General features: G+C 37.6%; 1 protein-coding gene across 21 annotated transcripts in view; it reads right to left on the reverse strand.

Annotated features, from left to right (window-relative positions):
* Positions 1-287: 287 nt before the first annotated feature.
* Positions 288-24,088, reverse strand: part of p120ctn (adherens junction protein p120) — a 153,597-nt gene continuing 129,796 nt past the window's right edge. For 12 of the 21 annotated variants that reach the window (XM_069319449.1, XM_069319445.1, XM_069319447.1 and 9 more), the window contains 6 exons: positions 15,046-15,191; positions 11,927-12,179; positions 10,680-10,909; positions 8,416-8,652; positions 7,835-7,927; positions 288-3,213 (listed from right to left, as the gene is read on the reverse strand). In XM_069319449.1, coding sequence (XP_069175550.1) covers positions 2,926-3,213; positions 7,835-7,927; positions 8,416-8,652; positions 10,680-10,909; positions 11,927-12,179; positions 15,046-15,191 — 1,247 coding nt within the window. In that variant the 3' untranslated portion in view covers positions 288-2,925. Of the gene's footprint in view, positions 3,214-3,604; positions 3,675-7,834; positions 7,928-8,415; positions 8,653-10,679; positions 10,910-11,926; positions 12,180-15,045; positions 15,192-24,088 lie in introns of all 21 variants that reach the window. The other 9 variants (XM_069319444.1, XM_045728656.2, XM_045728653.2 and 6 more) reach the window with 9 other exon arrangements.

The raw sequence follows: 24,088 nt of genomic DNA on the forward strand, positions 1-24,088 counted from the left end.
ACAAAATGTTGCATTGCTATGCATGTTTAACTGCACATGTTGTATGGCAGTACTGTACTTATGTGTATCTACACAATACATATTATATGGCTATACATTCATTGTCCTGCTATACATGTAGGTAAGTAATTATCAAAAGAAGGCACCAAACCGGGAAGGCTATGTATGCTATACATGTAAGAAAAGCTTTAGATACTATACACATGTAAAATTGGCTAATAATAAGCAATCATAATTATACATTTCTTTCTTTGTTGTTGTCTACAGTATGTGAAAAATAAGATTAATTATAAACTTTATCTCTTTATTGTATAAATACCCAATACAATATCATTTACTAGAAATCCTTTGTTACTGAATACTCAATCATGTGAAAATAAAATAAGGCATATATTAACCAACATAATAAACGTAAGCAACCATCAAGGCAAGACAAACATAGATCTGTGCGAATTATGCATAACAATAACATCTTCGTCACTGCCGTATTCTTTGCAAAATGCTTCAAGCTGACAAATGAAAGTAAATGCTCATCAGACAAGAGTGTAACAGCAGACTCTACACAGGACATAGAAGGGAAATATTTAGTGTACAAAAAAAGCATCATGTTTGTAATGAACATCAAAAATGTCTAAAAAGAGATGGGATGTCTACCGATACATTGTGACCCCATATTCCAACTGGCTTTCCCAGCTATATGATCCGACATGAACTGCACTACACTGTCTAAAATTTGCTAATGAAAATATACACAAACATGTCAGAAATTTCCTTTGAAAAGTAGGCGGATTTGGGTAGAGATGATCCGCCCCCCTCCATTTGAGCTGACAGACTTGGTTGACATGAGCTGTCTGATTGGCACTAGACAATACCGATAGAACAGGAGGAAGTGTCGAGCCTCACCCTGAGGATACAGTGTCACATGAGTTCCTACACCTATGAGTGTGCAAGGTTACATGCTAACACAATTTAACACAATCCTCCTCATAGCTGCTGTCCAGTGTCCTGCTGCTGCCTCTGCCACAAGTTACATGTAACTTTGAATCAAAGTCACATGTCAACACTTACCTCTCTGAATTGGAGTGTGCATCACCTAAACTACTCCTGGAATGTGAGACAACCTAAAGTGAGCTGGCCAGTGCTGATCTGACTCTTGGGCTTCCTCACAATACAACAGCATCTTATCATACAATCCTACATTTGGATTCAACAGTATCTTTTAACAAAATTTTTATTTCAACATATGAACATCAAGGTAACCCATAAGAGTCATAGCAGCCTGAGAATGATAAAGACTGTAGGGTGGCGAAGCAGAGGAAAGTTCCTGGGATCACACAGCCTTGCTAGTGTCACCTCTGCTGCCAACAACCAACACTGCAAAAGTATGCAATATTGCACGTGCAAGTCTGATAAAATGCTAAAAATAAATTTAAAACGATTAACAAAAACTTGAAAAGGCTTACCATATAAAGCAGTTTTGAGACGAGTTAAGTGAATTGCTTAAGTAAAATTTTAAAATTTATCACAATGAGTTGAGATAGGATGAAGTGTTCTATAGAATAATTTGTTGCATTTATGACCATTCATCTTACAAGATATATTACACAAACACATGACAGCACAGTAGCTACTCAAAGTTCAGTTGACCCCGTGCACATTATAAAATATTTGTAATTATAAAACCTATACGATTGTGTATTATACAAAGCAAAATTTTCCTTTGTGAAAGGTAAAAGGAACTAGATGTCTAGCTGCATGTTCCTACCAGGGAGAAGAGTTTGGGAACCTGGAAGAAATTAGGGAGGTAGAAAGGTATTTGGAGAAGGTCTTGTTAAAAGGTTACACTGACCTTCTACAAAGCATCAGACTCCTAGGACCGGCAGGAGGCACGGCAATACAATAAATGTTAACCTCTACTCAATAAACAACCTATTCACTATAATATGACCAAGAGCAGTGCATTTGTTGTGGAATTGAACACTGCAACACCATCTTTGCACCAAAGCCTCACATGCAACCCTCTCTCCATCCATCTATGGTTCTGACACACACTCAGTTCATGCTTGTCCTCTTTGTAAACACCTGGCTTATAATTTGTGCTGGCATAGTCAGCCTTGCTAAGTTTCAGCCATTGTGATGCTCCACCACAAGAGAATAAACAAACACACTACTACTGTTCAGACTATGGTATGTGTGTATGTGTGTGTGTGTGTGTGTGTGTGCACGAGCGCGCACGCATATCAATGTTTATGAGCCAGGTTGACTCCTCACAAACCAACACAAAGGTCACACTTTGGATTGTCAGTACGAAACAGTAGAAAATTAACTGTCTACAAAGAGCAGCTGTGAGCATGACCTGCTCCAATCATCCATTAGCAAATTTGTTGCTTAGGTATATAAACACTCTATGATTAATAATTGATACAATAATGTCTTTACAGGTATCAAAGTAATAAAGTTTCTTGGCACCATTCGTGTGCTTCTATAAAATATATCATAGGGATGCTTATCAAATTGAGCTTTTGCCTTTTCCCCATCACACATCATGTAAGAAGTTTAACAGAACTGAGTTGTCACTAACTAGTGTTCACGTAACATGCACAACGAGCGTCAACATCAATGTAACAGACAAAACATCAGCAGTCACACTCAAAAGTTCACTTTGTATAACACCATAAAAGATGAATTACTGTAATTATTATTATCACCCTTTGCAACTTGTTCTTAAGTCACACTGAGTAACAGGATATTGAGTGTGGAAGAAAATTCCAACAGTGAACATAACCATCTTGTAATCTTGTGTGGCACCTCATTGGAAAGTAAGTGCGCAGCAGGACATGCATGGGAAAGGCAGCCAGATGATCAGCTCCATTTCCTGATGTACAACTGAGCAGCAGGGACATGTCCACCACAGTATCTAAGAGTTCACACCCAAGAATCTCCTGCCTGACCCTCTCCTTTATCTAGAAGCACCCCATTGTTGTTGCTGGCATTGCTGCTATTGTTGTTGTTATTGTTGTTGTTGTTGTTATTGTTGTTCATATTTGAGCTGTTGTTAAAGTTGGGAGATGATGCGGGGGAACCCGAGTAAACTGGCCCTCCCCAGTCGTCAGCTCCACCCAACGATCCATATTGTGGACCGTGACCATCATACTGTCGATTACGCTTCTTGTCCCTATTCACCTTGGCATATACTGGTTCCCCTGGTTTGCCCTAGGAAGAAGCAACTATTAAATTTCTATCAACTGTCAAAATATAAAAAGTCATTGATTTTGCACAGATTTATATACACAATTTTTCTCATTATATGAATATGACAAAACATGGCATTTCTACAGTAAGCTAATATTAGAATTGTTATAGCATATTACATTGTTAAAATTTACTTAAATAGTTACAAGATGTTAATAAGAAATTTTAGTATGATTTATTCTTTACATAAATATTCTCAAAATTAGTCACAAAATTAGTATCTACAAATGTTATGTCAACTGACTGTATGTATACAGATTAAGTATTATACAAGAGCTTCAAGAATATTTAGGTACAACAGAAAGAGCAAGAAACCACAAAGGACTACAATAAAAGGAAATTGGAAGCTAACCAACCAACCAACCACTCAACTAACCAACCATTACATGAGCGCTGGGTTAGTGCTGAGGAACTCCAATATCCTATGGAGGAAGAGAGAGAAATATGGGTTAAGCCAATACACCTGTGGTGTAGCACGAGCATCAAGCAACTTACAGTGCACACTCAAGCCTTACCTAGCCTTACTTGGACAATTCACCCTAATGTTTGACACAAGCTAAATTTGATTTATGATTCTTAAAAGTTTAGATTTCTTTCTAAAATAAAGTTTCTACCTGTCAATAAATTTAATATATCATCTACATTAATATATATTTGTGGTCACTGTTTTACCTCTTTCCTCTGTACTTGAATCATATAGAATGCAATCAAATAATTGTTCAATAAAGGAGGAAATTATAAACGTCTTACAGTTTCAAAATGTTTCTAATACAAGGTGTTGTTATTCCTATAAATGATGATTCATAATATTCAAAACCAATATCAATTAAATAAAATTGTGCTACTCTAATTTTTAAGCCATCATAATATTCTTTATTTAGAACAATGTCAACTTCCTATAAATTCTGCAAACAATAACTTTAAAATGTATTGTCTTCATGGAATTCATGAAACATTATTTAAACATCATCCTTATAGAACAACCCCCAATCCTTAATACATTTAACAGGAAATTTTCTCCCAGTATACCAGTAAATATATATTAATATTACATTATTTATTCACCAAGTAATTTCTCAAAGGCTTCACAATAAAAATAATGTTGCTCGCTATCTTTGAGATGTCATACTACCATTATGTAACGTTCTTTTAACTTCTCCCATTGTAAATGGGGTGGATTATGCTTACACACACACGTCTATCCCATCCATGCTTATCGTTAACTGACATATGCTGAAATGTGCAGGTTGAGCTACATTGTACATTCTGCAGGGGCTACACTTGAAACTGATGCATCATGGAAGCTCTACTTTAATTTTATGCATCCTCTTAAAACTGCTTCCACTTAATGCTTGCCTGGAATATTATGCCTAGAAAACTGTCATATACAATAAATCTTATTCAATGACTCAGAACAGCATTTTTCAAAATACGAGTAAGATGAACATTTAATTTAAATCTGTACACAACACAAACAAATTAGTGCTTTTTATCTTTTATCTAAATTTATCAAATTAGCTCGCAGCATTTCTCTTACCTGCCTGTAATGCAAGTGTGAAATACAATACACAAACTGCACAATCACTAAACACCTCATAATCTGTGTCTACAAATGATCCATCTCTCTCACAGCATCACACTGCTAATACTCACCAATATTCCACTTTTCACTTTGCTCTGGGCTCCACCATTTCATCATTCTTGGATATATTCTTTACATTAGTTGCTATTATTCAGCCTTTTCATGTATTTTTAACTCTCTTGCTGCAAAATTCAACTGAATGCACTAGATTCATAATACTGTAATTGGTTTTCTATTTTGATGCAATGAGTTGAGCTATGTTGAGCAAACAATGTGAATGCAAACCAAACAATCACTCTTAAAGACTGAACAAACAAACAACCATTTCCCTGCTATCCCTCCACACACACTGTTGGCCTGGGTCACTCAAATCTCAGTCGAGACCCCTTTCTCAATTCTCACCTAGTATCTATTCAATAGCCGATTTCTGCAGAGACTGCAGAATAAATACAGGTAAGTGGCTAGCATTTCTTGCACTTATTCCTGTATTGGAGACATAGTCTTTATATTTCATTTGCATGTATACCTTGGGTATACTTTGAGAGGGTTCTTGGAGTTTTACTCCCTGAGCCAGGCCTGCAGCTAGGCTCGACTAAAGATGCATCAGTTGAGAATCAAACCTGGAATGCGATATGATAAGAGCCCAATAGGCTCAGGAACCTCTACACCAGTTGACTGACAGTTGAGAGGCAGGACCAAAGAGCTGAAGCTCAACCCCAACAAGCACAACTAGGTAAGTACACACAGTATATATAATAAATATGAAAAATCATTTTGAGGCAATAGTGTGATGAACTCAAGTTGTGGCGATTCCTTAACCGACTCGGCCATGATGGTACTGAAGTCCGGAATTCTACTGAATTCACTGGAAAGTTCTGGAGGCCCCAAACCAGAGCCCAACCATGTTTTTTTTCAGTCAACCCAACTACACTCTGGTTTACAGCAATAATGTTCACTTTTATGCCACACCCAAATCACAATGAAATCTAAGTGGGGCATAAGAGAGTGAACACCCTTACCCTAGGCCAGAGTGTAGGAGAGTGCCCTTCAAATGTTGGGTAATAACTTCTTTACTGCTGTATTCATCGATTACACAATGTAATATTGTACTACTTTTGTTTATGTAAATAAATTATAGTGTCGTAAGTAACATGATAGTGTAAGACTGGTCAGGGCTATGCACCACCCCTGCCATGCTATAGCTGGTTAGTCTGCCAGTTTTCCCGTCGACACATATGACGTCACTGCCTAGAAGTCTGGTTTCCAGGTACTGTATATATAGCAGGTGTCCGAGCCACGACCTGCAGTCTCGCTCAGGTGCTCCACACAAGTACAATAACCCAACTCTCAGCGACTTGTTATGACAGGTCATTTTTGGGTTATGGTATCAGATAACACATCTTGTATTCCTTGCTTTTATTTTGTAACTTATTTAATCTTTGTCCATGCAGTTGCAATCAGTGATATTTATACCTGGTTGATACCTGGTTGATGGGGTTCTGGGAGTTCTTCTACTCCCCAAGCCCGGCCCGAGGCCAGGCTCGACTTGTGAGAGTTTGGTCCACCAGGCTGTTGCTTGGAGCGGCCCGCAGGCCCACATACCCACATAAAGTAAACATACATTATGTTTACTTTATATTTTTCATTGTGTACAAGCCAGATGTATTTCAAGTGTTAAACTAAATTTAAAGACTAACTGATCTATTATTTATTAATATATAACAAAGGTAACCTCTCACAGAATGCATGCTCTCATGTAAATTTCTAAAATGACATTTCATCATCAGACTAGACATGTATTCAAATGTACTGTAGACTGACAACAATGTTTAACAACTTACTTGGACAGATGATGAAGCCATGGGGGCTCATCAATTGTACAGCGGGCATTTGTTCAACACCTTTAAAACTCAAGAGTGCAGCATTTAAGATCATGCAAGAGTGCAGGTGGTGACGTTAGTGAGAGCATGCAACCCACAGAGCAGGCCAGCTGCTGGGCCCGCCCTCATGCACCACACACCAACACCATCACCAGTTACATCAACAACAACAATAGAAAAAGTATGTTGTAGGGTAAGCCCATAATTTTTAACGATACACACATTTTTGGTTAAATAGTTAAAAAAATAACGAAAATCCTAACTTATAGAAAGCAACGAGTAACTAACCTCCAATTAAATTATAAAATTAACAAAAAATTGTATTAAAGATTTATAGAGTTTCAGATAGCAATTTTTAAGTTAATGCATATATAAGCTCCTCCTGCTAGTATATGGCAATGAAACCAAATGTTACGATACTCAAAATGGGAGCTTTGTTGAACAGGCCTTTTAAACAGACTAACACTATACACTACAAGATTTGCATCAAAAACTTCATAAAACTTTACATGAATATCTGATGATAATGTTTACTAAGAAAAGCTTAAAACTTCTACTGTACCTTTATTTTAGAGTTGCAGAAAATTAAACAAGGCAAAATAAATATGTCATATGGAGGGCTTACCCTATATTATGTCAAGAAATGCAGTGTTCAAAGTAAAATCAGAAATAATTGAATTACAAAATAATAAAGAAATTATAATGCTATTCAAAGCAAATTACTTAAATGAAACAAACAAAAACATCATACATGCTGAGTTAATGGTGTTAATTGATCTGGTGTTTACCTTGTTTAAATAAACACCATCTTATAATTACATCAATATCAATGAGTCACTTCAAAGCCCCAGGTCATCTTGCAGCCACAAAAATGACAGCAGCTAATTTACTCAAGAAATGCCTCAAATGAGGTCTCCTTTATTTTGAAATTTTAAACAAATATTTACACTAATACATTAACAGTTATATACTGTACTTTTTTTTAACTTTCTAATGTAAGAACCTCATAGTCTCAGTTACATCTGAAATTACAATGCCACTTGGAAATATTAGTACGAGAAAGAACCAAGTGCTACTTGTGCGAGTGGGTGGTGGTGTTGGTGTGCGAGAGGTCACCTACCTGCACAGGTGGGTACAGTCTTACCCCGCCAGTTGGAGGACCCATCCCACCACTGCTGCCGTACCCCATATCTGCCATCGGCAATTCTTGACCCTGAAAGTTATAAGAGAATTAAAATCGGAAACAAAATCGTTTGTTAGATTTCGGTCATTTCATGCCTCATACCACCACTTAACCCTTCCACAAACATTACACCTTTTGCCGAGACAATCTCAGTTTTGGTCCTATTGCCAAATTTCAGGTGACTAGAAAAAGTTTCCAAATCATGTAATGTTTAGTAAGGTCTACTGATCTTCCAAACAAGCATCTGGACCCGATATGTATATATTTTTTTTTATGCTTGAGGTTATAAAAATTTTCATACAATGTTATTACCCTAAGTGATGGTTCCATGGTACAATAACCCCTTCCAAAACAAAAACATAAATGACTTCCATATACATACTACTAAATGTTAATGTCTTAATATTAAAAATTAAATCTACACAGTACAAGTATCAGTGATGTAAATGCCTGAAGAGAGTTTTACGTTCAAACACAACAGTATTACAAAATTGGAATTACAGTGAATTCAAACCGACCTGTGCATATCGTTGGTGAGTTTTCGCCTGTCCCCTTTGAATAGTTCTATCTTCATACCTAGTGCCACCTTGAGAGGCCATGGGCCGGTTGAGGGTATTATTAGCTGTTGGTGAATTGGCACCACCTGAAGCAGCATTACGTGCAGCAACACTCTTACTTACAAAGTCTTGCTCCTTCCAGCCCGCCTTTTTGTACACTTCACGTAATTCCTGATGGCCCCACATAGAGAACAGCACCTGCAGTGTTACATCAAAAACTGTCAGTAATTTTAAAGCATTGTTGGACAAAAAGAGTGCTGAAAAGATGGGACACCCCAAGCATAGCTCTCACCCTGTAACTACACTTAGGTAATTACACTTTGGTAATTATCACAAAATACAGCTCTCAATTTACGAGAGAAATGTTTTACAAAACTTTCAAACTTCCCATTCCTATAACAATTCTTAAAATTAAAGTACCAGTACTTCAAGTGCATACTTTGCTGGCAATCGCTTAAGGTTGGTATTCTGGCTCACAAACAGGTATTTCTAGAGGCTGTACTATCAATATTAATGCTTTCACACTTGCAGGAATTACTATTATGGTACAGTATACAAATATTTCCCCTATCTGTTTTTCCCATTCAGTAGAAAAACATATTTTTTGTATTTACTATACATTACCAATTTTCAATCAAGTTTTCTTGGTTGCCTTCAATATATATACAGTATATATAATTTTCTATAACAGACAAATTGAGAGAATAGAGTGAAATGGGTAAGTTAACAAGACTTTAGAAGTTTTTTTTTTTTTTATTTGGATCAAAGGCCAATATAAGCACACGGAACTTGCTGGTACTATATTGTACCAGCAAGTTCCGTGTGCTTATATACTATAGCTATATACTATATTGCTGCCATGTCTCCAAATGAAGGTCTGGAATATGGTCAACTTTTACCCTGAACTCATGCCATTTTATGAAGAAAAGTGATGATGAAATACAAAATTTATTTTGTTATGCCATGTACAGTATTAACCGTGAAACAAACAAAAGAATCTAAAATAATGACCAAATCCACAATTTTTGTTTTTGTTTCCACAGGAGGGTGCAGACACAGACAACTTCTATGCCTGGATGTACAAGAACCCTTGATATGAATTATATACTGTACTTTAAGAATTCGGTAATACAAATTAGTCACCCAAATGAATTCACATTCACGGGTTTTTGTATCATTTTATAACGAGTTGAAACTGTTCACTAAACATTCCTTTTTATTAAGCCTCACATTTATCAACTAATGTGAATTAATGAATTAAGATTCTTCTAACACACTTCCAGATCAAGGACCAACTACATGTACTGTATTAAGTCAAACACCACTTCATTCATGTCATATAAACTTTAACACAAGAGTCGTTTCATAAAAACTGTAAAAAAAAAAATCCAGTCTTCACTTTAATGTAAACAACATACTTACAGTACATTATAAAATTAACATTACAATTCTGGGCATTACATTTTTGAAGACACATTCCACACCCCAAACCAACTCATCCTCCTATTTAGATACTGTAGTACTTTTTGTAATTACTGTGTAGACGTAGGGAGCCGGTCGGCTGAGCGGACAGCACACTGGACTTGTGATCCTGTGGTCCTGGGTTCGATCCCAGGCGCCGGCGAGAAACAATGGGCAGAGTTTCTTTCACCCTATGCCCCTGTTACCTAGCAGTAAAATAGGTACCTGGGTGTTAGTCAGCTGTCACGGGCTGCTTCCTGGGGGTGGAGGCCTGGTCGAGGACCGGGCCGCGGGGACACTAAAGCCCCGAAATCATCTCAAGATAACCTCAAGATAGACCGTTGTAGATAGACGTAATGGACAATTAAGACAGAATTTGGTACTATTCACTTTATAGTCCAAAAATAATAAGGCTAAAAACTAAACCTAAATATTCCTAGGCCTAGTATAGCATATGTACTATATTAGGCATCAGTTAGCATGTATTAGGCCTAGGAAGGTTAGGTTAAGTTACGTTTTCTTTTCAACATCAGTACAAAAACTTTTCTGGTTTGTCCAAATTCAGTAGTACCGATTTCAACTTTCTAATTGCCTTTTTACGTCAATATACGTACAATGGTCCTCATCGTTACTCTAAGCACTACCTAAACAGGAGGATGGGCTGCCCCAACAAGTATCTCAAATACATCCCCAATTACATAAATCCAAAATACAAAGCCAAACTTTGCAATAATAATATTGTTCTAGTTAAAAAAATGACTCACCTGTGAGGCAAATTTAACAACCCTAACGGAGTAACGGCCTCGATGCCGCGTCATGTTAACCAGCCTTTCTACACCTCCGACATCCAATAGTGATCTTGAAAATTCTGCACTCTTTTTTATAACCTCGTTCAGAGTGGCTAAAACAGCAGCAATTGTTTCATCACTGGTGCCACTGTCATGGGTATTTCCAGATGGCAATTTTTGAACTAAATCTCTCATTGCGTATTTACCTGTAGGAGTGAACATAAAGTTTTCTCAGGAACACAGTAGTGTATAAAGTATATACATTTTTTCAATGCTAGGTCAAATGAGGAAAATAAATTTAAACAAGTATTTTCATTAAAAATATTTTTTTTTTATCCAATCAGATAGAAAAAAAAATGAGACATGCTTTACGGATGGAATTTATTTAAAATAAATTGATACCCAGAACACTACACTGTCACATCTTGCACTCACATCAAGAATCACAAACTTTTTAAACAAATCACACACTACATTGCAAGTAGGTACATTTATTTATGATGCCTACTTTGTTTCGAAACAGCTCAACTTGCTTACAAATTCCTTGCTGATATCAATTTCTAGTATAGAATCATTAGTTACTATTTTTTATCTGATACTATAAAATGTATTATTCAACCCGATATATTTCTCTAGTATTAAATATACTATATATTTCTTGTAAGGATGAAGCTGCTGCTAGAAGTAATGTAAGAAACGGTGATGTTATCTTCTTGAGATAACCTCAGATATTTGCCGTACTATCTTCACCCAATTCCATTCTAAAATTTTCATTAGTTACATCATAACTAGACTTGTTATTAATCTTTTTAACACATCTTCCTATGTTATCTTGACAACATTTTATCTATAGAGCATTTATGAGTTACATTATTTCTTTACAGGGTATGTCTTGTGTCCTATCCCACCACAATAATGCTTCCCTTGATTTCTTCCTTACTCTTGTGTGCCAAAAAAAAAAAAAATGCTGTTATCTGTAGTCTGCCCTCCAAATCCTCATCAGTGTCTGCTATCTCAAAATGCTTTGTTTTATTAACCTCCTAACAACATTGAAATCTATGCTTCAAAAACTATACATATGAATTCATTATTGGTTTACTGGTTTTAAACTAAAAACACTTCATGCATCATATAACCAAGCATGCATCACATTTAGTCAACAATATTTTATAAAATGCTGATAGGGTTTATAAGCTTCACATAACTTGTACAAATTTTCTTACCAATAAGCTCTTTGTTTCTCTGGTCGATGGCAAGGTTGCGGAGGGCTGTTGCAACTGCACACACCACTCTGTCCACTTCCATCCTCAATAATTCTACTAATATAGGTAACCCCTTTTCTTTTCTTACTGCAGCTCTCACATCTATACTCGGCTGCCAATAGCAGGCGGCAAGATTCTGTAACGCTCCAGCAGCGGCCTCCAAGGTCTCTGGGTTACTACAGTCGGAGAGTAATGCCAGATATGGTCCTACCACCTGTTGCAGACAGTAACTAGGGATCAGAAGCATGCACTTGCTTCATGAAATTATGTCAACAAATCTATGACAATTTTAATTTTACTTTAATAATGAAGGCATCTAGGTAAGACTATCATAGGCAGCAAATAAGTAAATAACTGTCTATAAAAATTCACTTATTGCTGCAGTATTTAAAAGCCTAAGTGTTCTAACTAAAATTGCATGCAACATGATAAGCTCAACATAACTACAGTATTCCATTAATACTTATAAAATAATTCTCAAAAACAAAAACAATTAAGTACATTGCAACTGAAAAACTTGGCACAAGAAATTTTGGTACAAAAACTAAGATGCTAATATTGTATAAGAAATCATTTCTGTACTTTTATTATGGGTAAGCATACTAATTAAGTCTTTAAAATCTACTGTAAAACTCATGTAAATGAATGTACGAACTCATGTCATTTACATCGTGTCTGGACACCTCATTTGAGTTATTATGCTTCACAATGTGAGCACATCCTTAGTGACAACTGGAAACAAACATTTTGTATTGCACTATGACTGTATACATTTATATTAATTATCTGCTAGAGAGAGATCTAGCTGAGAATATCATCATAGAAGCACAGCTACACTTACATCAGCAAGTGACTGATAATTATATATTTACTAAAGTTATGTTGACCAGACCACACACTAGAAATTGAAGGGACGACGACGTTTCGGTCCGTCCTGGACCATTCTCAAGTCGATTGTAACTTTACTAAAGTTATGTTTGACAGTGGCCAGGGGTGTCTGTACACATGATATGCATCTAGAAAAATAGGATTTAGGTGTGCACAGCAAGATTTGGGGAACCTGTTTTAAAAGAATCTCCATGAACTTTAGAGTACCAACAACACTGTACCATAAGACTATTCTGATCAGTGGTGTCCAGTTATATTGATAAATGCACAACTCAAATACATAAGTATTTAAAACTTTACTAAAACATAAGCATTCAAATATTAAAAATGTGCTACATATAATGCACCCCATTGCTAGCTTAATACTGTATAAAATATCATCTTTCTCAGTCAAGATTAGTATTTTCAGTATACCAATACTGAATAAAACAAGGAATATAGCCTTTTGTGATTAATGTGGACAATTATTTAAGGGACTAAACTATAAGGGCTAGATCACATATCATTGCTGTAGAAAGACTAAATAGGTAAGGAGAGAGTTGGGGCTCTTGTAACATTTGAATAACCAAATCCTATGATAAAATTTTATGAAGCCCTTGCAGGTGAATCATCATCAATAAAGTTTAGTTTCAACCAGGCATTCCTCTAATATTCACAATAATTTATGAATGGATGAGGACAGTTTCTCCAACTAATCACAACTGCAATTTTTCCTTTGTAATCTAGTTTAGCTCATGAACCTTGTCGTATCATATGTCTCTTATATACGTTGAAATCAACAGGACTGATCTTATAGATTCTATTAGACGGTAAAGGTTAACATTAATATTAGGAAAACTTCAGTTCTACATCATTGACATACTTTTAAGCATGATATACCAAGTAACTTTATCAGCACAGAAATATACAAGAATGATTAACATGATATACTGTACAAGAATCTAAAAAAAAATTATTATGGAAAAAAATGACTTTCCAAAGGAGTTTTAATATTATTCAAGCTATATTTTGCTCTGAATATTTACACTGATTTTATGGTGTTGACTTTTTTTGACAAAACCAAATACAAGCAACAAAATCGTGGACTACTGAAGAAATGCCTCGCGCGCGCGCGCACACACACACACACACACAAATTTCAAAATACCACATGAGGTGTACTAGGAAGATAGGACACCATGACCGGAGCTCTCATTCTGTAACTACACTATGTAACTGTACACCTAAATCAACACTTAAACACACACAACATGAAACCATATACAACACATGTGGCAGTTGAAGAGCCGTGAACATTAAGTACAATTTTATCCATGCACATTCTGAGAGAAAACTAAACACTTGGACCTGAAGATCAATCACGATGCAAAACGTCTAAGGACAGTGCAGGACTCAACTTTCTGCAGCAATGATCTCACTTATAGGGGCAAAAAATAAATGTGAATGGCAGTGGGGAATTTAACACTGTATATAAATATGATTCATGGCAGATACAGTATAATATAAAAATGATTAATAAGCGTGAACAAAAATCAAGGCATACAGATATATTGACTTATGACATACTAAAAATTTAAAAATGAAGCACCAAATAAAGGTGAGAATACAACTAATAAAACCCTAAAAATTCCATATGCCAAAAAATTTACACACACACACACACACACAGACAAGCTTTGATATGTCAAAAGTGGCCACCCATCATTTGTGTACTACATAAAAATTGACAAATAGATTTACAATAAAAATCATAAGTGAAGGAAGAGGAACTCAAGTATTGTGTTTTCAAGTCATCCCTGAGTGAGCTATTTGTGAGAAAACAAGAACATAAGCCAAAAAAAAAATTGTGCTCGAATCATAATTTCTTAATTGAATACTCCCCGTGTATAACAGCAAAAAAATGCACTAAAACTTGATACAAAATTATAATGTTCTTGCAAACTACAGATAAATGCACAATTACAGCTTAAATTGGCAATTCACTAGAGCAATTCAGTTTGAATAAAATATACAATGTAAAATATATGAAGCCATTACAAAGTGATGCATAACTTCTCCCCAATAAACAACCCTCTACCAATTCAATCCCACCTTGAAACAACCCTTCAGAAGACAAAAAGTTGTTATGGTGTGGTTGTGTCTAATAAGTCGGTGTGGGATTCTGTTAGGATGGGATAGGGTTGGGTACTTACTACCTCAGGTTGCCAGAGAAGTTCCATGCCCCTTAAGGGTTCTGTGCGAGGTCCAGTTGTCCGCTGCCCAGTGGTGGTCTCTTTTACCGCCCCACCCACTGCCTCTTTCTTTTTTCTACTGCCTCCAAAACATCCTAGGTTATCACCTGGAGATAAAATGTTTAATAGCCATGTTAAATGTATATATCATCTGACACTATTGAAAAAAATTTATATTAAAAATATAACTAAAATGATAATAACTAAGCATGCTGCAATCTAATTATGGTGATTGAGGGGGTTACCTATAGTCTCCTACCTCAGTATATCTAACATTACAAAAAGTTGTATGAAACGTTAAATGAACTAAACATTTAGTATTTTCACTATAAATTTGCTTTCATCACAGTCACTCAGCATTGCCAAGCTCTCAAACCAGCTTGTCTTCTCGAACAGTACATCGCATTTTGACGAATAAATCGCTAACGGTCAAAACATGATGTATTGTAAATCATAACAGCTCACAAAATAGATGGGCTAATGCATTTTTTATTCATGGGTCCTGTGTTACATTAGGACTGGAAAATTTAGTACATCATTTTTGTGATGTTGTGACAACTTAAGAGGACAGGCTGCTCAGACAATGATGCAGAGCATTACAAATGTGCATGAACGATTGAATTAAATTAATTATAAGAACAACACTTAGCCAGTATAGTTATAGTTTTATGCAATTCACACACAGTTCTGCAATATTCAATATTATTCAATATTCATGTTTAACAAATTTGCTAACTTTTTATTCCAGCATAGTTGAGGCAGTTGATAGTGGTAAGGATTGTGATGTTGTGTACCTTGACTTTAGCAAAGCTTTTGATACAGTGCCACATGAAAGACTAATTAAAAAATTAGAAGCTCATGGTATTGGGGGTGCTATATTAACTTGGATTAGGGCATGGCTATTCCAAAGGAAACAGAGTTAGTATAAATGGGGTTAAGTCAGAGTGGGATAATGTTGTTAGTGGAGTACCTCAGGGCTCGGTCCTGGGACCTCTGTTGTTTATAATATATATAAATGATTTAGATTCAGGTTTGAGTAGCAACATTTGCAAATTTGCCGATGATACGAAAATCGGTAGGGAAATTAATTCGAAGGAGGACTCGCTATCACTTCAAGTTGATCTAGATAGGGTTTTGAAATGGTCAAAGGATTGGCAAATGCAGTTTAATACTGATAAATGTAAAGTTCTGAGGCTAGGTAATGATGATAGAGTTATAAGATACGAGCTAGATGGTGTTGAGATTGCGAAGTCGGATTGCGAAAGGGATCTGGGAGTTATGATTAGTAAGAATTTAAAACAAAAGGATCAATGCATGAATGTTCGTAATAAGGCGAATAGGACACTGGGATTTATTAATCGAAGCGTTACTAACAAGACACCTGGTGTGGTTCTTAAGCTATATCTTGCTCTGGTTAGGCCCCATTTAGATTATGCAGATCAGTTTTGGTCGCCGTATTATAGAATGGATATAAATTCACTTGAACGTGTCCAACTTAGGATGACTAAGTTAATTCCCCAAATTAGAAATCTTTCATATGAAGAAAGATTAACAAAGCTTAAGTTGCATTTACTGGAAAGGCGAAGAGTTAGGGGTGACATGATAGAGGTTTACAAGTGGATGAATGGACATAAACAGGGAGGATATTAATAGGGTATTAAAAATATCAACACAAGACAGAACACGAAACAATGGGTATAAATTGGATAAGTTTAGATTTAGGAAAGACTTGGGTAAATACTGGTTCAGTAACAGGGTTGTTGATTTGTGGAACCAATTGCCGCGTAACATGGTGGGGGTGGGGTCCCTCGATTGTTTCAAGCGCGGGTTGGACATGTATATGAATGGGATTGGGTGGTTAGGAGCTGCCTCGTATGGGCCAATAGGCCTTCTGCAGTTACCTTTGTTCTTATGTTCTTATCTACATTTCATACTTTCTAAGATGTTCTTATCATAGTGATAAATTGTGATGTTATGAACGGCATATTAAAATAGTCTAATTCATCAAATATTTTACTGTGATATATGGTCTAAAGAAATCATTGGAATTTTATATTTTTATCATGAAACTCATGATGAATTGGTTGCCCAAAATTGTTTTTTTTAGCCTCTAAGCCATCATAGTATTTTACATAGGAAACCATTCACAATCTGCCTGTATTTTCATAAAACCATCCTTACACTGGCTTTTTCTTTAAGAAACTACACACACAAAAGATCAAGCCTGCCTCTTCGGTGATGACACAAATACTGACAGGTATAGAACTACTTGGTGTTGAATAATACTTTTAACACTTGTGCACAAAATTAAATCTCTATGTAGTGCAATCCCTCTATGCCTTCAGATGGATGGTAAGCGCTGATCTTTAAGTGTTAATGCCACTTGTATTTTAGTTTAAAGTAACTCTGAAGTATTACACTGGCTGTGTGAAAGTAACAGAGTAGTGCTAATACTTTCAATGAGTATTTCCATAATGAAATCTGAAGAAAATGATTAATATTTCTATACAGAAATGTCAAGATTAAGGCTATTATTAATATTAATCTTGGGTTTGCAGTCTTACACATAATGCCAAATTATGTCACACCCAATTATTTTAAGATTCTTTTTAGCATCATTCTATTTACTCACATTTAGGAATTTGGAAAATAACTCGTATACATTGGTCAGGGTTGCAGTCAACTACAGTCTAAGATACCTTAAATTAGTAGACTATCATTCACTACAGCAATTTGGGCTTACTCCTTACTCTCATGTTTAACACACAACATGCCACTTTCTGTTACTGCTTGGGTTATGTACAGTGGTTAAAGACTGGGATACAAATTTCTAGCTATTAAGACAGAAGGCTATAACTTGGGGGATGTTTGTAGGGTTAAACCTTAAGATAAAAAACTGCTAAAGCATGGAATATTAAAGTTCAGGATACTACTGAATGAGGTACAGACTGGGAACTGATGCACAGCTAAATCTAGACTTTACTCAGTTAATGCATGGAGTACTAGATGGAGTCGGGGCTGAGGAAGCAGCAAGAAACAACAGTACAGGTGTTACGCAGTTCTCATGGCACGTGCAACAATATTGTTTTGGGCAATGAATGGCATTAATCATAAAGCAATTCATTCATATGGAATAACAAAGCCACACCAAAGGAATACAATAAGCTAACTAGACAAAGACCAACTGGAAATTACAAGGTATTGTGTATTTCCAGCATTCTAAAGAAAATACATCTTGCAATTGTTTCACAAAATATCAATACTATAATAAATATTATACACAGTACTCCCTCCTCTTTCAACTGGTATCTATCAAAGAGACAGTGGGATATCAAAATAGTACTGTACTGTGTTAGTGACAATCAAGACAAGTATAAACATGATCAAAGTACCTAGACCTATAACTGTATGATGGTGTGGTAATGGAGGCTGGCACAGAGATGGCTAGGAGCTTTAGTTGTGGATGGGGGTTGTGATAAACGGTTAAAAGTGTATTCATGGAATATATCAGTAATGATGGAGAGTAGGTAGGTAGATGATAGTGGGTGTTAAAGGTTTCAGGCTATTCACATTGCTATTAGAGGGTTATGGACCCTTAGTGCAAGACAAGGAAGTGTTGATCAGGTGAGTGATAGTGGGTTATGGAGGTGGTGGCAATGAGAGAGATGTGATACAAAAGGCAGCATCAATGATTGCAGAAGTACTACCGAGTACTAACAGTGCTATTACAGGCTTATTCATACGTATCTCTCTTTATAAACATAAAGAAGCTGACAGATATGAGGGAAAGATATGAAACATGTGAAGGCTCAGTTAGGAGAGAGGATATTTAAGAGGATTGTTTTTCATTTGAAAGACAACTGGGAGGACGTACCTAATAAGCAAAAATCACGAACAACATTTACAAAATACTTAATATGAAATTACCATGAATAAAGTGTCATCTTGTTAATGTTAAACATGTAAGTATTAATAACAAATGTGCAAATGCAAAACAAATGCCAACAAACATATTTAACGTAAAAAAATCGTAAAGTATTTAAAAAATATATAAACATTGTAGTAACAAACTCTTAAATTACTGCATATCACAATTCTATGTAAATACTGTACTATATACTCTTTTACATACTATATTATATATATATATATATATATATATATATATATATATTGTGACGATAATCTCCTTCAAGAGATTGAGCCTGCTCTTCCCTCCAAAATTACGTCTTCACAATTATATAAAAAGACTATGGAAGAAATGTCCAACAACGACAACAACACCAGCACCAGCAAGGCTTGCAAGGGTGAGCAGAAACGTATGCAGCCCGCCACCTGTTCGGACCCAAATCACCAAACTACCCGTTGATCGCTACGGCTCCGCTGATTGGTCGCCGGTCTGGCTGCACCTGCACTCGCCCCCCAATACTACCCGATGTCTGGGGTCGCCCCAACATCAGTCTTCAGAATGTTCCGTGCTTTCGTAGCCAGCACACCTCCCAGCTAGACTCTAGAGTGTACTGAGAGAGGTGGTGGCTTTAAGCCAATATTCCAGCACCTCCCACTTACTGTTGTATTGCACTTCTTGTTATTTTGCCTTAACGTAACTTTTCATTTTGTCATTTAAGAATTCTTATTATTTTGAGTCATTGATTTTATTATACATATTTGTTTGTGCATTATTTTCATGTTTTGATTTATTTAACGTAATTAAAATTTCATTGTTAAAGTTTTACTTGTGTTTTGTGTGTCTTCTCCTTACCTTACCACAGACGAAGTTCCAGTGTTTCTATTTTTTTTTATAACTATGTGACGAGGCCATACCCCTAGCCTTAAACAGCCGAACACCAACGCGTTACCGTCACAAGTTTTATGGGGGCCTGTCCTAGGAGCTTCACTCAGGTACTGGTGCCAAGTGGTAATTTATGGTAAGCGTATTTAACTTTGTTAACGTAGCTTTACTATTTTTCATTCAATTTCATTTTTTATAAGGTGCGGTGTATTGTGCATTACGAGAGTAACATATAGTGAAGGTGAGACAACTTTGGATTACGTGGTGACTGTAGGCCTCAGTCATACTCTTAATTGGTCATCTCTCCCTCCATGTTATTACTCGTATTTACCATCTATGTCCCTTGAATATTTCTCATTCTGACAGATCATCATATTGGTACCCTGGTACTGTGGTCTGCCCCGGGTCAAGAGTACCCAATCTTCTGCAATCTGACTGTAGGAGGACAAAGAGGGCCATAGTTCCTCTAGCTCGAACTTTAGTTGCTGAATTGGGACCTCAGCAGCAGTTCTCGTCACCAGTTGACACCTCGCACCCCTACACGTCAGTCAGAGATGATGATACATACAACGGTAGGGAATTAGCTTATTTTTTCAGAGCACAAAAGTTCGCTGATTCTGTAAGTATCATATTAAATTCAGTAGGAAAAACTTGCTTTATGTCCTATAGAGACTTGGCAAGGTATGCCTACATCCTTGGACTACCAATTTTACTTTTGAAGCATTTAACTGTTTCATTTGTTTTCGAAACTTTGTTTCATTTGTTAGTAGGATTTTCTTGCCCTTATTCTCTTACATGAGTACCGGGTACAAGATTTCCTGCGCCCTTGATTTAATTTAATCATTTAATATCTTTCACTTAACGTTAATTGTTAAAGATCACACAGGATAGGTGCCAGTTGCCACGTTGTCCTGTTTCTGACATTTCATTATTGAACATTCGTGTACCTTTATTTGCTAATTTCACCATGTTTCGTCTCCAAACTTTCCGTGCAAATCCAGCAGGTGAAATAGGGACTTTAAGTCGTGCCAAGAGGACTGAATTACAAACTCTTGCACATGAGTATCAACTAGAAGTTCCCTACCAAGCCAACAAAAATGACCTACACAACCTGTTGCTGGATTACTATTTAGAGCAAGGTAAGATAGACTCTGAAACACATGAAACTTACTATATTGCAGAGAAAACTGACTTGGCAGCGATGAAACTTAAACTAGAGCTGGCCAAGATTGAACGTGAGCAGCAAAGAGAAGCAGCTGCCATACGAAGGGAAGAACACGAACGCGAAGCTGCTTTGAGGAGAGAAGAACACGAACGTGAGGTCGCCTTGCTCCATGAACGTGAGAGAGTACAGCTTGAAACAAAACAACGCGAGTTGGAAATACAACGCGAACATGACAAGCAACAAGCAACTCTGGCTCTAGAGTGTCGTCAACGTGAAATCGCCTTGGAAACTTCACACTTCACTCAACGCCAACAAGCTACTGCCAATCTTCCCGTCAGTTTTAATATATCACATGCAAGTAAGTTAATGCCATCCTTTGTAGAAGCAGAAGTTGATGTGTTCTTTACCACCTTTGAAACCCTTGCTAATCAACTCAGTTGGCCTGTCGACCAATGGGCCACACTTCTCAGAGTCCATCTTACAGGTAGAGCTGCAGTCACACTCAGTACTTTGGCGTCTGAGAATGACTACTACACTCTGAAACAAGCAGTGTTAGACGCCTACCTACTTTCCACCGAAAGTTATAGAAGGAAATTCCGTGACCACCTGAAGGCAAGTACCACTACCTTCCTCGAGTTTGCTAACACGAAACGGAGGTATTTCATGAAATGGCTGGAAGCAGCACATGTCTCTACTTTTACAGAACTCGTGAACCTGATGCTTGTTGAAGAATTCTTGAGACGTGTGCCGCCTCCTGTCCGCCTCTACTTAGCAGATAAAGAAGAAACCGACTACCTGAAGTGTGCTAAGTCGGCTGACACTTACAGCCTCATCCACCGGCTGACACCTGAACCATCCTCCAGTAAGAAGTCGTGGTACAGTTACGAGAAGGTGAGCCCCGATCAAGCTGGTTCACAACTGTACTGCAAGTATTGTAGACTCTATGGACATACCATAGACAAGTGTGGTAAGTCTCAATACAAGGGAACCACTGACCAACAACGACCCAAACCAACTCCTCCTAAGTCCGGTAAGCCTGTGATGAATGTTGGTGTTGATGTTAATGATCTTTCTCTTTTCAGTAACCACCTGTATACTGGAACTGTCTCTGCCAACGGTTCAAATCCGGAGGGACGTTTCAAATTGAAGATCTTGAGGGACACAGCGGCTCTACAATCGATCATCTTGAAGTCGGCTGTGCCCAACATAGTCTACACCGGGGAAACGGTCTTCATCACTGACCTCACTGCTACTACTCCATACCCTCTCGCCAGAGTCCACCTGGATTGTCCCTACGTGAACGGGGAAGTCCAAGTCGCCGTCAGGGAAAAGCCTTTTCCCATGCCTGGAGTGCAACTTCTCCTAGGCAACGACTTGGCAGAAGACCTGCAACCGACCAACCTGATCGTCATGGACAAACCCCAGGTGTGTAACTCTGTGCCAAGTAACCCTATTCTTGAGTATGTTCCAGCAGAGGTTCAAGAGAGTGATGAAGTTTCTCCTCCGGTTCTCGTGACCACCCGTGCACAAGCCGCACGTCCACAGCCAGCTGACTCTACTGCTACCGCTGTCCCTCAAGACCCTCAGAAACTACCCCCGCATCTGACCAAGTTGGAGTTCCGTAAGTTGCAGAGGGAAGATCTTACTTTAACACCATTGTTTTTCCAGGCTGAGACTCAACCCGACAGTATTCCTGGGTTCTTCCTAGAGAACGACTTGCTCTACCGCAGATATAGACCCAGTAAACTGAAGGAGGAGGACGATTGGGCCAACACCGAACAACTTGTGATTCCCACCAGCCTGCGGCCCACTATTCTACACCTGGCCCACGGAGCATTCTCCCACTACGGCTTCAACAAGACTTACCATGGGATTCGTCAAGACTACTACTGGCCAGGTATGGTAAACAACGTCAAACAGTACGTAAAACAGTGTCATACATGTCAGATGGCAGGCAAACCGAACGTCTCCATTCCCAGAGCACCACTGATTCCCATACAGGTGCCTGCGGAACCTTTCCACAGACTCATAATAGACTGTGTTGGTCCTTTACCTCGGACCAGTTCAGGTAACGCCTACATCCTAACCATCCTGTGTCCTACCACCAGATTTCCCATAGCAGTTCCAGTGAAGAACATCACGGCTGCTACGGTTATCAAACATCTATTGAAGATCTTCACTCAATACGGATTTCCCAGGGAGATTCAAAGTGACTGTGGCACCAACTTCACCAGTGATCTCTTCAAAAGGACACTGGAGGAGTTCAACATCAAACAGGTATTGTCCAGCCCCTATCATCCTGCTTCACAGGGTTCTCTTGAACGTAGTCATCAGACCATCAAAGCACTCTTGAAAAAGTTTTGTAGTGAAACCTCAAAGGATTGGGATAAGCAGATTGACCTAATAATGTGTATTTTCAGAAGTCTCCCCAATGAGTCCCTAGGAGTATCTCCTTATGAGATGCTCTACGGCCGTAAGTGCCGTACTCCCCTTAAGGCTTTCAAAGACTCTCTCAGAGATGCCACCTTCAGTGAGCATCAGAATGTGCCCCAGTTTCTTCAAAACCTTCAACACATTCTAGAGAGAGTCCACCGCTTTGCTCATGATAATCTATTGAAAGCCCAGGTGAGAATGAAGACTCATTACGACCAGACCAGCAAAGTAAGAAAATTCAAGCCGGGAGACTTCGTCCTTGCTTATTTCCCTATCCCAGGTTCACCTTTACAAAACAAATTTTCAGGACCCTACTGCGTCAAAGAGTGCAGAAACAACAACGCATACGTCATAGAGACTCCAGATAGGCGGCGGAAGACCCAGCTGTGCCACGTCAACCTCCTGAAGCAATATAATGGTACTCCTCCCACTGTCTTGATTAACTATTCCACATTCACAGAACCCTACATCCACAGTGAGACCTTCCCAGCTTCTCCTCCCGAAAGCACTGACAAGGAGTCGGCGCTTTCTAATTCCAAAATCCTTAATGATCTTCCCAAATGCTTTCAGGATAATAATCGTGCTCCTTTGCCCTCTTCTAATTCCACTCTCAC

This window comes from Procambarus clarkii, chromosome 93, assembly GCF_040958095.1.
Source record: "Procambarus clarkii isolate CNS0578487 chromosome 93, FALCON_Pclarkii_2.0, whole genome shotgun sequence".
Taxonomy (NCBI): domain Eukaryota; kingdom Metazoa; phylum Arthropoda; class Malacostraca; order Decapoda; family Cambaridae; genus Procambarus; species Procambarus clarkii.